The 14,714-nt window shown below is 46.4% G+C and overlaps 1 protein-coding gene across 2 annotated transcripts in view; it reads left to right on the plus strand.

The window, feature by feature from the left end:
* The window catches only part of Tnfaip8 (TNF alpha induced protein 8), a 119,020-nt gene that overhangs the window by 77,074 nt on the left and 27,232 nt on the right, over positions 1–14,714 (plus strand). The window contains exon 1 of one of the 2 annotated variants that reach the window (XM_005356088.3): positions 289–684. The exons of the other annotated variant lie outside the window; for it this stretch is intronic. Within the exon in view, the coding sequence (XP_005356145.1) occupies positions 612–684 (73 nt within the window). The 5' untranslated portion in view covers positions 289–611. Of the gene's footprint in view, positions 1–288; positions 685–14,714 lie in introns of those variants that run through there. 2 annotated transcript variants of the gene reach the window in all.

The following is a 14,714-nucleotide window of genomic DNA, read 5'->3' on the forward strand; positions in this document are numbered from 1 at the left end:
GGGGAGGGCAGGATGGCTGCTGTGCTCTGGGCCCTCCTGCCCTTTGGCTTTTTATCTCCTGTCTGTCAGCTTTTCCCAAAGCCAGAGAGGCATTTAACTGCCAGCATTGGTTAGAGGGAGCCAGCCACGCACTAGGGGGGCTTCTGCCCATCCTGTCCTACTTTCTCAGAGTGTCAGGAAGTTTGTGCCTTGCGAACGGGACTCTTCCAAACGCTTGCAACAGCATCTGTATCACTAGCCTGAAAAAAAAAATCAGCCCTGAAAGAGTTTTCACGTCAAAGCCAAAGACAGGGAATGTCAGAAGTGCTACCCCCAGATGCTGTGCGAGCTTGCTCCTGTGCACTTCTGCCCCGCACCTCCGTTCTCTCCAGGGCACCTTTCCTGTGCTGGGCCCCACCTGCCGGGTCGCTTCCACCCGCGGCGGCCCCTCGGGGGCGGACTCCTGTGGCCCAGCCCCGCGCGATTCGTCACTCCTGCGGAACTTTCCCCTGAAAATCCCTCCCGCAGCCAGCCGCCCGCCTCGGGAGGTTCTGATCTCAGCGGCTTCCTCCCACCGCGTCCCGCCGCCCGCGCGCATCGCTCTCGTCTGGGAGCCTCGCAGCCTCACGTCCATGTCCGCGGCGGTGGCGTCTGCGGCTGTGCACCCCGACAGCATGCTCTCCGAGGCGGAGGAGCCCAAGGAAGGTACGCCAGCCGCTCGGCTCGCCAAGTTCAGCGCAGGAATGTGGAGGAGGGCGGGAGCAGGCATTGGTGGGAGCAGCTAGCAAGCGGTGGGGAACTTTGTCTCTCTCCAGCTTGGCTGGACGCTGAGAGCCCAGGGTGCAGCCCTGTCCCACTAGGCAGGCGGTTAAGAGGCAAAGGACCCAGCATCAGACCTAGCTAAGCCTGCCCACCAAGGCTGCTTTTCAGATTTCTCTCGAAAGGAGAAAGCGAGCTTTGACTGTTAATACAAAAAGAAAAAAGCGCTTGGAATGGGCCGCCTGCCTGGGGACAGCCCAAAGCTGGATTCCCAGGAACAGCCCAAGTCCCGGTTTCTTGAAAAGGGGTGTCAGAAATTGGAAGGGACGTGCGTTTCCGGCTAAAAGGGGAAGCTGAGTGAGGAGAGAAGTGAAAGATCTTTATTTGGGGAATACGTTCTTTTTTGTTTGTTTTTTGTTTTGTTTTGCCAACTCTTCTGCTGTTCGTTTTGCTGGGGACCGAAAGATGTGAAGGGGCCCCTTTTACCATTTGAAATAGGAGAGGTTGTCCCTTTCTGTCTTTGCAAAAGCAAGAGTTTCATTTACTGCTAACAGAGCTGGTGACAGGCCTGGAAAAGCTCCAACCAAAACACTATTATAGCTGGTGTTAGCTTGGGAGTTTATTTGTGTATGAGTGTTTGTGTGCTTTGTTTCCTGGAACTTTATGTATACAAAAGTCCACTTGTACACGGGGGTGGGAGTAGAGGTGGCTGGGGAAAATTAGTGGGTGGGGGTGTTCAAGGCTGTGAAATCCCCCGTTCTTTTCAGTTAGCATCTCGGAGACTGCTAAGTTGCAAGTCAGCCACAGCTCCTGGGGCAGCAACTGAGCAAGGAAAGTTCTACATTTTTGCAGTGTAGGCCTTCGATGTGGCCCATGTACCTCACTATATGGAATGAGGGAAACTGTCAATTGAAAGGGCTTGTTTAACAGAAATCCGGGCCAGCCAGCATGAGAAGTGGCAGCTAGGAGAATTGTTGCTTTGAAGCAGGGTGTCTCCCTTTGTTGGCCTCTGTACCAAGAGAGCTTTGTGCTGATGGCTGTGTTTTGTGCAATTTACACGAAGTCAGAAGTAGTCAAAGGAAATAGGAGCTGGGCCGAGAAGTCGTTCCTGAACTTTTCTTGTAAATTGCATAGCGTTTTCTTCCAGGCCTGTCATTCCCTGTCTTTTAGGAAAGGAGTTGGGGGAGTGAGGGGGTGAATACTGCCAGGTCAACTGCATTACACCTCCCTCCAGCTTCATCCACAGTCTCGCCTGCTTTGGCTGCCTCTGGCTGTGAGTTTGCAGGCAGCCACATGGAAGTTGTGGTGTGGTGGGCGCCTTTCACTTGTTCCTCATCTGCCCTTGCCTGCAGTGGTTACTTGCCACACACCCTTTGCCCTCTTCCTTTTAGAGGAAATCCAGAATATTCGTTTCTTTTAAATTAACCTGAGCTGCTAGAATTTTAAATTGATAGCAGTTAGGGTAAGTTGTTTTTTTGTTGTTTTTTTTTTTTTTTAAACCAAGTCTGAGGAAAATTGGTCTATCACTTTAGTGACCAGATTGATGCATTGAAGCTTGTGCTAGGATGTGTGTTAGAATGTGCCTGTGTGTGTGTGTGTGTGTGTGTGTGTGTGTGTGTGTGGTGTATCTGCCAGGCTGCTGTTTTGTGGACTCCAACCCCTCACTTAGTCTATCACCATTTAGTTTTCTTGCTGTTTCTCCTCGCTGATCCCATCCTTCCCTACCTCCCTTCACTTACAGTTTGTGGTTTTTTTTTTCCCCTGGGGGTAGCCTTGTCTGTCTTGTCTAGTGAGAGATCATCCGGAGCCCTTCACACTCTTTGAATGGCAAGAAAATTGCCTGTGGATGCTTCCCATCCCGTTTGTGGTAGTGGTGGATTCTTCCGATTCAGTATTCCGAACCCTAGTCAGAGACTGGCGTACTTTCACTGGGGGCGAATCTGAAAAACATGCCATCAGAAGTAGAAGTCCTTAGAGGCCCGTTTATCCGTGCACGTGCATGAATGTGGATGAATATGACGGCGGAGATTGTTCAGCTCTCATCGCTCAGAATGCCCTTGGCTCTGTGCTAGCGGTAGCTCCGCCTATAGTCACCTCCTGAAGAAATGCTTTCATTTTGCCTGTTTGCCAGTAGGTGAATGATTTAAAAAAAAAAAAATCCAGAATTTGCTACGAAGGAGAAAGCGCTTACAATATCTAGCCATAAAGTGAACGGGAAGCAGCCAGTTTATTAAGGAGGAGAATGCCTTTGAAAAGAGGATGTCAACAGTTTCCTGTGGATCTGGGCTTCCTGAGGAGACAATTAATATCCACATATTTGGCATTTAGTTGCTTCCTGTTGAGTATGTTGCTTAATTATGAACGTAGTAAAAATGGATGATAGTTGAGATCACTGAGGATGATTTAGACATAAGCACTGAAGAATCCAAGACTCCTTTGCCTTGAGAATCAATCAGGGTTTGGGTAGCGGAAATGCGAAAGCTATCATCGTTTCCTGAGGACCTGGGAGAGAATTGAGGGCTGGCTGGCAAGAGAGTACAGCTCTCTGCTTCATTGCCCACACGAGCCTTTTCCCTTTGCCCCCTAACCGAGGTCATTCCTGCCCCACCAGTTCCAATATTTCACAGTGAACATGATGGCCATTAGACAACCTCCTGTTTGCAGACTGACAGCCACATGCACCAAGCCGTGGGAGCACGTGTCTTTGATACTCCAGAATGACACCCTTCCACCGTGGCCCTCCACACAGTCTTTCTTGGTTTCTTCCCTCCCACACTTACATGAGTTCTCATTTCTCAAAAAAAAAAAGTGTTTGCCACGTTTCTGCCCTAATACTCTTTTCTTTATCTGAGCCCTTTTCCTGACCAGCTCTTCAGAGAAGCCGTTTCTGAACCAACTCCTCCCTTATCTGAACCAGAACCCCCAGATGTCTGTTCTCAGAACTCCTGTCCTTTCCTCTGTTGCTACACACCACACTGGGTAACCTCCCTTCCAGGCTGCAGTCTCTTAAGCAAAAGTGTCTTTTCCACCACCTTGGTCCCCAGAATCTACAGAGAGAGAGGTGCTCGTCAAATACCATAGACGAAATGGCTGACTCGTGTATAAAGCTTATCCCCATCACTTGGTCCAGTTTTAAGCATTACTTATCTGCCCTTTAAAATGAACTTTTCTTTAAAAACACTTTCTGATTGTTTTAATTTTCAAGATATCATCTGGCTGTTCAAGATAACCCAGGCAAACCTTGAGCTCACAGTGATGCTCCTGCCTCAGCCTCCCAAGTGCTGGGATTACAGATACATACCAACATACCTAGCCTTTTAATGTTCTTTTCCTGGTACCTTGCATTACTAAAATCTGGTTGGTTTTGTGTTTTGGTTTGTGAAATTTCTTTTCCCTTTTGTCTTTTTGGTTCATCACTCTACAAATTTGTCAAAATCATCAGTAAACCTCTGGTCATATCTTTTGTCAAAATGGCCATTTAAAACTAATAATAATAATAATAAGTTTAAAGGCTAGCAAAATGGATCAGCCAATGAAGGTGCTTGCCCAAGCTGGATGACCTAAATCCAATCCCTGGAACTCCCATGGGAAAGAAGAGAACCAATCCTTACAAGCTGTCCTTTGACCTCCACAACTTCTCCCCATCTCCCATCACACACACACACACACACACACACACACACACACACGCCTCACATAAACAAGTTAAAACCACCACCAAAATACAGCTATATTTAACACTAGGAACCAGCATCATCCTTGGTTCCTCTGACGTCAGCATCCCTTGGTTCCCTTTCTTTTTCCAGCTCTTGTGTCACACCTGCTCTGCCTCCATCCTGGTCTCCTCTAAGAACCACCTGTATACTGAGCTGGCTGGCAGGCACTGTGCTTTGAACATTGAACAGGAGCCTTCAATTCAATAAGTCTCACATGACCACACCCCTTCTGCCAGCACAAATCTGATCTCTCTTCGGAGTTTCTACTGAATGTCCTCCCCCTCTCTTTGGATTCCTGCATGTTCCTATCAACTCTGTCCTTTCCTTTCTCTTCTGCCTCCAAGTAGTCACCAAGGAAGGCCTCCCACTTCCCCTGCCCCGTTCCTCCTGGAATACATCTTGTTTATATGTCCTGCACCTGAGCGTTTGTGCTCGGGTTGTTATAGTAATCACCCCCATTGCTACAATTCCAGAGGCAAAAAAATGGAATGTAGTTTCTGTTATTGTAAACAAAATAATTGATGGAAATTTTGAATAATTTGTACATTCACTGTGTTTAGACAGCTTTCTGTCACTCTAATAAAATACCCGAGGTAATCAACTTCTATGGAAACATTTTTATTTGTTACTGTTTTTTTTTTTAAAATAGGCTTTTACTGTATAACCTAGAGTAGACGTTTAATTAACTATGTATACCCATTGGGGGCTTCAAATTCCTTGTCCCCCTGTCCTAGGCTTATGGATGCTAGGATTGCAGTTAGGAGTCTCTCTGGTTGAAGGGCTTATTTTGATTTGCTGTTTTAGAGGTTTCAGGGCATGATTGATGGGCCTCTTGCCTGGGTCTGTGCTGTTGGCAGCTTATCATGAGGAAAACCATGAATGCGGTGTCCAGGAAATCACAGAGAACAAGGACAGGCCACAGTGTCACCCTGACACCCTCTGGTCACTTGAAACCCTCCACCATCTTCTAGTTGTGCCACTGGTGGCCTTTGAACATAAGCCTGCGGGGAACCCTTGAGATCAGATCCTCAGCACCCACTAACAGGCTCAAAACCCAGGCTTTTAGGATGTACTAGGGAGCACAGTCAGACCCCAAGAACCATCTGGTGAGGTTGCCACCACTGCCATCACTACCTCTGACTATTCAGGTTTTCTGTCATCTTAGCCTTCAAGGTCCCAGATTTTAGCCATCTGATTGGTCTTGGCAGAGAGTCCCTGCCCTTGCTGCTGGGGGAGAGGGTGCTTCCCATTCCAGTGCTGGGAAATGATAGTCTGAGTCTTTCAACTGTGTTAAGGAGACCTGTTGCAAAATGGGAAGTTCTAATTTGCATCCCCTTAACCGCAACAATCTACCCCAGCACTTGGCCAGCAGTATTCTGTTCAGTTACTTCCCCATTCCTCTCAACAGCCCCGTTTCCTTGCCTGTTAACACTCTGGTTCTGCCTCAAGTGGGTTCTGCCTCCAAGTACACCCATTTTGCAGAGAATGCTCTTCCAGCCTGTTCCCTGGTATCCTATGCTTATCCAGTATGCACTGTTTTCACCCTGCGTTAACAATAAGTCATTCCATTTGCCTGCACTTTATTATGAACTTTTTGACAACAAGATTATACATTTTCCCTTCCTGAACCCCCAACGCCAAACTGGGGGCATCTCATATGGAAGGAGCTAACGGTGGCTTGTTAAATGATCAACTTTAAATGGAGATATGTGATATGGCAGAATCTTGAAGAAAGAGCATTGCTTATAACTTGCCTTAAAACTTTCTAGAAATAGAAATGGTGCCTTTCGAATCCAGAAATTTTCAAATCCAGCTTATTTTGATTTTCTTAAAATTTTCATACAGGTATTCTTATTAGCAAAGACAAAACAAGCATGGGGTCAGGGTCTCAGTAGCTTGCCAGCATCGTGAATTTCCCTGAACACAGAGAAGCGGCACTGAAGCTAGGCTATGCGGAGTCCTTTCCTACACTAGATCCCGTGCTGGGCCCACTCTCATTGCATGCTGTGTCACGGTCGGTCCTTTGTGTCCATCCCAGTTGACAGCCAAGCAACTTCATTTCAAAGTGTGAATAACTGTACCCGAAGTTAGGAAAGGTAAAATCAGAATTTGAACAGAGACCCCACTAACTGCAGAATGTGTCCCTCAACCCCCGTGTAAAAGCTCCAGCCGTGTCCAAACCCACCCCTCGTCCATCCTCACATAAGCATGGGGTTCAGGAAGAGTCTCTGTAGCCTGGGTCTACTTGTGCCCTAGAGAAGTCAGAAGTGGGGAGACAGAGGCTCTGGCTCACGCTATCTGCTGCCTCTTGCCAGGAGGCAGCTGCCCAGGTCACTCTCCAGTGCTTCTGTCCAGCCCAAGTGCAGGAGATCTAGAAGCCAGCATCGCAGGGGGCTGCTTCCTACAAACACAGGAATCCAAGGGCAGGAGCTGCTCTCTACAGCTAGCCTATGGTCTTGTTAACTGTTGTCACCTCCAGGCTGTAGAACCCTGGGACTTATTCCTTCTGTGTAATGTATTTTTGTACTTGACCATGTGACATTTGACTCTCTGTGTCTGCTTACTACACCGAATATAAAATGGTCTAGCCACATTGCCACAAACGACAGGAATCCATTTATTTTTATGACTGAAAGGTATTCCATTTTGTCCTCATACCACATTTTCTTTATTCACTTATCAATGAACAATGTGGATCCCATATCTTGCGTATTAGAAAGTGCGGTGTTCAATATGGGCAGACGGGCATTTCTTTGGCATTCTGATTTTATTTCCTTTGGATAAGCACCCAGTCAGTGGAATTGCTGGGTCATGTGGTAATTGTATCTCTGTTTTTTTCTGAGGAACTTCCATAGCGTGTTGTGTAATGCTGAATTGATTTGTATTCCTACCAAAAGTGTATAAGAATTCTTTTTATTAAAATACCTGCCAGCATATTTGTTTTTGTTTTCCCCTTGGCGACAGCCACTGTAACCGAGGTGCTGGCTTCTCACCGCCGGTTCCAGGTGTGCTTCCCTGATGACAGGTGTGGAGCAAATACCTGTTCATGCGGTTGTTGGCCGTTTGTTTGAGAAACACACATTCAGACAGGTCTTCTGGATTTTGGTTGGGTGACGTGAGGTTTTGCCATTGAGTTACCCAACTTCCTTGCACGTTACAGTAATCTGTCGCTTGTTTCTCGTTAGATGAATGGTTTGCAGAGAGTTTCTCTCTTGTGGGTTATGTCTTTATGGTGTCCTCTGCCCCACAGAAGCCCTTGCCGTTTGCTGTATTCTCATTTGTTTGCTTTTGTTCCCTCACCCCAGAAGCCCCTTTCTGTTTCATCGTCCTGAAGGTTTTCTGCTAGAAGTTTCACAGTTTCGCTGGTCAAGTATTTATAATTGAGGAGAAGACTCAGTTTACGGTGGTGACTTTCTAGAATCCTCTTCTGAGGGAATGGACCCCTATGGTGCTGTATAAGCTGGGCATCGGATGCTGTTGATTCTCACTGTTTCAGACCCATGGGATGTGGCACTCCAGGTTCTCATTCATTGCCTTGCCAGGTCCCTCCTTGTATCTTCTCTTTACAGCCCTGGTTTGGCCGAGGGAACGACAAGGTGAGGCCAGTGATGAGATTGGCTCTGATACAGTGCCTGGTACTTGGTAAGCCTGACCTTGATGTCGTACATAATGTAACAGGCATAGCAATCTCTCCTGAAGGCAAGACTTTGACACCGTTATCCCTTTCCATTACTGTAGTCATTCGCTTTAGAGTACAGTGTGCTAACAAGGACTAGAAGTAGAAAATTTGTTTCGGGATGGGGCACATTCTTTCCTCTCCAGGGAGCTGTTCACTGGCCTTGCATTACCTGGTTCCCCAACTTCTAAAAGCTGGGGTACAATCGAGGCTCCCCATCCATACCTCTGAAACTTTTACCAGCCTGATCACGCACCATGCCTCTGTTGTTCTGAACTGTCAGGAGAGCATGGATGATTAAATTCCCTGCTCCTGGCTATTAGTAATCCAGGAAGTAGCCAAAGGGTGGGTGGGTGGAAGAGAAACACAGCCAGGAAAGAAATCTCAGGATCCAGTGATTTCATCTCAACACGATACAAAAGTCAGCAATGTGGCACAGCCTTTTATTTGTGGACATTTCTGTTCCGCAGATGACGCCAACAACTTGGAAACTGGTGAAACGAGCAGGGTACATAATGCAGTTTGTTCCTAAAATCATACCACAAATGAATTAGAATAAAATGAGGCCCTGTGCATGGCTAACTGTCTAAGAGAGGTCTGTCTAGCAAAATGTTTTGTAATTAAAGTAATCTTCACTGCGAGTGCCTGTAGAATCGCCCACCGTGATTGGGGGTTAGAACAATATCGCATCGTAGATCTTTCACTCTAAAGTTTTCATATTGGAGAGCGGCACCCAGGTTGACAGTGCTTGCCCGCCAGCCTTGTTCTACCCTCTCCCTGGCACGCGTGACAAATAAGGACGTATGTAAATATGGTCTCTGCCTTCAGGCCATGAAACCTCCTTGAAACAGGAGAGTAATCTGTTTGTATAGATGTCACCCACTGCCTTTTGGAGAAGTTTAAAAACCTAAATGGACCATTTGAGCAAATGTAGTGTTCCCATTCGACCTTCTCCAGTGAGAATAAGAGATAAGGCACTATTAAGTAATATTTAGCTCTGCAAATAGGTCCTCGGTGTGAAAGGGGCAGGCCAGAGCCTTAACCAGTGGGCCCACTTGTTTTCATCCTCTTAAGAAGAATCAGTTACTGGGAGCTCTGGTCGGGTGGGGAAGCCTTCAGGAGAATGTGCTGTCTGTGTGTGGGTGGGGAAGGAGTCAGTGCCTGACCTGGAGCGCGCATTGCAGGAACAGATGCCCATCCCACAGCCTTACCTCCCGGGAGCCGGCAAGCCTGCTGCATTCTGCATTCAGAACATTTGTTTTTAGGAAGTAGTTGAGGGGCAGTGGCCTACTGTTTTCCGCAGCGCCTGACAGACAATGACCATGTCAGAGGAAGTGTTGACTCTTGATCTGATGGCTTACCATTGAAGAGTCAACTGGAGGGGTTGTAGTGTCCTTGGGAGTCGTTACCGACTGGGGAGCGAATCGGTAGCAGTCCTGCTCTGGGAATCAATAACATCGCAAGGCCTATGTTATCAGATTTGATTCCCTGCCACCATGTTAATGGTTTTGAAGACAGCACTTAGCCTCGTACATAGACTCTAGAGGGAACGTGTCCTCTAGTGATAAACAAGGTTTAGCCTTATAAATATTGAGAAGCAAAGTCAGGTGGAGAGATTGCTTGCTCTTGGAACTCTGCGAGAAAAATGTGTGGAGAAAGAAAAGGCTGGACCATGGGTTTAGTTTTCTGAAAGCAACCATTTTTTTATGGGGGGGTGCAGAGAGAGGTGGAACTAGTTAGGAAAAAGAAATAGATTCACACCAGTGAGAGGAGTAAATCCCAAAGAGAATGGGCTTGGAAGCCAGGAGGAGAAGAAATGGCCAGTGAGTCTGAAGGAATGTTAGAGAGAATGCTTTGCCCCCGTTTGGGGCCTTGAGTGAAGTTGGACTCAAGTAAACCCGGGAGCCAAAGCTTGATGAGGCCATTGGGGTGGGGTGGGATTGGAATGTGCCTTGGGCATTCGGCTGCTATTAAATGGACGAATGAAGACTGTCCTGCTGTAAGTACCCAGTCCTCCTAAGCTCCCATGATTTCCCTTGCATGTGTTTTCCGAGTCTTACCAACAGACTCCTGTCATTCTGTCCATCCCAGCACCTCCCCTCCGTGCGGAGGGGAATCTGGGGAGCAGGTCTGCAGGCCTCTGGGGCATCACCAGATGAGCCCCAGTACATGGAGGTAACAGGTAAAGATAGCCGAGGGGAAAAAATAAATGCAAAACGGGCAGAAAAAAGTTTTCCCACAAGCTGTAACAGCTCAAACACTCAGGAAAGTGTCCGGCTTATAATAAAGGAACCCGCACAATTAGAGCCAAACAGAAGAGATACCAAGGAAAGGGTTGGGCCAGGACCCTAAGCACCTCTGTGCCTCCAGGGCTACTAGCTAAGTACCTCCACAAAGGTCTGCTCATTAGCCCCAGGAGGCTGAGCAGAGTCTCTAGCTCCTCTCCCTCTCTAGACAGAGGAGTTCCCTCCTCCTAGCAGCCAGTCCTTATTCTCTGAGTTGCCTCATTCGCATAAACGGCTAAGAGTTTGTGGTGATACATAGGAGTGGCTTCTCTCCCTTACGACCTTTGTGACAGAAACAGTGAACCTAGAACATATAAGAATAGATGTTCTTGTCACTTAGGAAATTCCCAGGGTTTTAGGAACTCTAGCCAGGAGCCAGAGATGAAGATAGTGTTGATTTCCTATTGTATCATACCACGAGACAGGTCTTTGTGCTCTGAAGACCTTTGCCCCCCTTGAGAGCAAGAGAATTTTCCTTTATTCCTTTCTCCCCTTGTGCCTTCATTTTCTCTCTTCCCACGTGTTTACTTCTGGCATAAGCTGTATATTGTGGGAAGCCACTGGTGGCCTTTGCCAGGATGCTCTAGTCTTGGCATCTAACCTAGAGCACTTCTGACTGCGATTTTACACATGCTCGGTAGGACTGAGACGCTCTGAAGCACTCTGAGAAATGTCAGTTTTGTTCTGTAATTAAGATAGGGAACTGTTGTCATAGGCCAGCAGAAATACGTTATACACGGCTCGCTCCTGGTGAGAAACTGGGAGATAATGTTAATGTACAGTTTCATTTAGGAGCTAAGTAAATAAGGAGGCTCACAATGGCACCCCAAGGCAGAACCCTGCCCAGGCCTGCTGACCACGTTCACACGGTGAATCCTCCCAGCACCTTTCATGAAAAGCCAAGAAGCAACCTTTTCTTTCCTTCTCCAGAATTCTCCTGTCAAAGTAAAATGGTCGTGCACCAACAGTTCCCCTGACAGTGAGGCGCTTCGCAAATGATTTTTTTCTTCCCAGGGTTAAAATGAAAATCAGGTAAGTCAGTTTTGAAATAGCTAGGATGAAAACACACCCCTCCTCAGATCACAGGTCCAAGCGCCAGGCCCAGATTCTTGAGAAGGCGATAATGAAAGAGTCATCTCCTGGGTAGCTGTCAACAGAAGTGGGATTCTGGGGCACAGGTAGCACCTAGGAAAGGCAGGGGGAGAAAGGACTGGAAGCCAGAATTGAACAGGAAGTCAAGGGAGGAGGCGGTTGGCAGATTCCAGAGTAAGGGAACAATGAGAGAGACCTGGGGGGTGGGGTGGGAGGGGCGTGGTGGGAGGGGCGTGGTGGGAGGAGCGAGTAAGAATGGGTGGGCGCGTGGAAGGAGAGGAAGGGAGGAGTGTGGGAATAATGTGAATTGGACAAAATGTAACTGAAAACCCCCAAAGTGAGCTGCAGTATTTACCAGGCAAGAAACGATGATGACCTGGGTAAGTTTGGGCAGTTTGCTTACTTTGGTTGGTTTAGCAGGAAGCAGGATGGGTGCTGTTTGCCAATGCGCTGTGCCAACTTGGAGCCAAAGGAATGGTGCCATTAAAAGATTATTTAAAAAAAAAAAGTAAGTTTCTCAGGCTGGATCTGCATGAGGGGCCCATAAAGAAGGCAGTAACATTGGTACTCCTACAGCATGCTGACCCGGGCCAGTCAAAAGCCAGCCGGGGCTGTGTTGAATTTGCTAGAATGTCTAGTAACATTTTTTTACTGGATTGTAAAAGTGATTCCCTCCGAAAACTAGCAAATGGCAAATGATCAATTAGCAAAGCAATAGAGCCAGCCTGTGGCAATCATTTCAGATCTGCCCGCTGTTCTGGGCCGTCTGTTTGGACAGGGTCAGCATTCCGGGACTGTTGGGTGGATTTAAAACCAAAGCCCCTTGCCCTGGAAGCTACACACCCAATTCTAGGGGCTGCCCTCCTCGACGAGTCAGTGTGAACTGGGAAGAATTTTAGGTTTAGGGTTTCTCATGCATAGAACTGGCTTATGTTGTTTGGTCACTCAGCCTTAGTTCTGACTTCTTGATCAAGCTGATAATTCTAGAAGTCCATGTAAGAGTGATTATTTCACATTCCTCTTCTGGCCTCGTATCCCAGCATGCTGTGGGATCGTTTCATGGGAGCGTCGTCTGGCCGTGGGGGCGGGCAGGCGTTCCTCGTGTCTCTCAGCAGTCGAGCTGCAACTGGCTTGTTTCAACACATCGGAGGGTTAATCAGGTATAATATAATTGCTACTGGGAGAGGCAGTAGAGCTGAATCCTGACACAGTTCTCAAGGTTGCCAGGGGAAATGGTCACCCTTGCAATTCTTGTTTTCCATTCTCCTTCCCAAATATGAATTCTTAATATAACATTGCAATCAGTAAATCAGTCACTATCATGTGTACATTCCTGATTGGTTTTTAGCTCTTAGCTCTTGTTCCTTTAAAACACGCTTGAGCCGAATGAAAAGATAAAGGGTTGACAACAGATCGATTAGTTGTCTTCGTTGTTGCTGTTCTCTTCATTGAGCATTTTACAGTCTTTGGCATTTTTGTCCACGGAGATGTGGAAGGTCAGCTGGATTAGTTTATGGTAGAGGAAAGTGTTAGAGTTTCCTTTCTGCTGCTGTGGTAAAACACTCTTACCAAAAAACAGCTTCGTGGAGGAAAGGATTTATGTGGCTTATATTTCCAGGTCACAGTCCATCTAGGGAAGTCAGGGCAGGAACTCAAGTTGGAGCCTGCAGCAGAAACCATGCAGGAATGCTGCTTGCTTGCTTGCTTGCGTGCCTGCTTTCTGGCTCACTCATAGGCTAAAGCTCAGCTCGCCGTTTTGTACAACCCAGGACCACCCGCCTAGGGATGGAGCCACCCACAGTGCCTTGGGTCTTCAACCATCAATTAAGACAGTCAAGAGTGTCCCTCGCAGGCATGCCCACAGGCCAACCTGATCAAGACAGTTGCTTTATTTAGACCCTTTTCGGGTGATTCTAGACTGTGCCATATTCACAGTTAATGGTAACCAGGACAGATGGAAGGAGAGAATTTTATTTCGTAGAGGTTCTAGTATCATAGAACCTACCAGCACTTGCTTTCTGACTATAGAATTGTCTATGACTTTCCTTCTATTTTTTTTTTATTTTTTTGTGGACCATCTCTCCCTATTTTGTGAAGTGGTCTATCCTGTTTTGCATTGTATATCATTCATAGTTTTAGTCAGCCAGATTTTTTTTTAAGTCTATGGCGCTTTTTTTTTTTTTTAGTTCATGAATGACTCAATTGAGTGAATGTAGGCAGCTTCTGAACTTGGCAGTCGGTTGCCATTAGCCTGCCCTTGGACAGGAAGTGTTTAGTATAGATATGACTAACCATTTTCCAAGCTTAAAATAAAGTGGGGGATTTTGGACAGAGTACGTCTTTGTCACTCATTCCAGTGTTCGTTATATGGTAAAGTTCAAAAATGCTATTTTACATTTTTCCAGGCCTTCATTTCACCTAACTTTGTATATTATACAGACTGAAACTTTTCTCATGCTGTTGGTGTTTTATTGCTTTTTTAAAAAACAAATTATGGCGATACTGGAATAGTCCTGAGAATCTTCTGGGTCTGTATTTTCTACTTGTTTTGTTTTTTTTTTAATTTTAGCTCATTTTAGGTTATCACCCTCCTGAGCTACCTACCTGACCTGCCTATAGAAAGTTTAAGCTAAATGAAGGTGAGCCTTGAGTAACTGCAGACCAGAGACCTGTCCTCAATATAAGGCCCATAAGATACATCACCTTTAGCCGCCCCTGAAGCTCCTTCTGCTTAGCCTAGTGACTTTTAGACTTCTTTAAATCAGATCTCTCTTTCACTCAGAAAGAACCATGCTGTTTTGACAGACACCAAAATATTTTTTAGTGATTTTGCTCCTTTTAGCTATGTCTCTAAAAGAAACTTCTCTTCTTTTCCCTTACCCTCTCTCTAAATATTAAAATTTTTCCTCCTTTAACTTGAGGGGGAAAATTCTATCTGGTGTCTCTTCTTTAACTTTTCTTTAAAAGATTTATTTGTTTATTATGTATACAGTATTGTCAGTATTCTGTCTGCATGTGTGCCTGCAGGCCAGAAGAAGACACCAGATCTCCTTACAGATGGGTGTGAGCCACCATGTAGTTGCTGGGAATTGAACTCAGGACCTTTGGAAGAGCAGGCAGTGCTTTAACCACTGAGCCATTTCTCCAGTCCCTCTTCTTTTTTTTTTCTTTCTTTTTTTTTTTTTTTGGTTTTTCGAGACAGGGTTT

This window comes from Microtus ochrogaster, chromosome 18 (assembly GCF_000317375.1).
Source record: "Microtus ochrogaster isolate Prairie Vole_2 chromosome 18, MicOch1.0, whole genome shotgun sequence".
In the NCBI taxonomy this organism is placed as follows: domain Eukaryota; kingdom Metazoa; phylum Chordata; class Mammalia; order Rodentia; family Cricetidae; genus Microtus; species Microtus ochrogaster.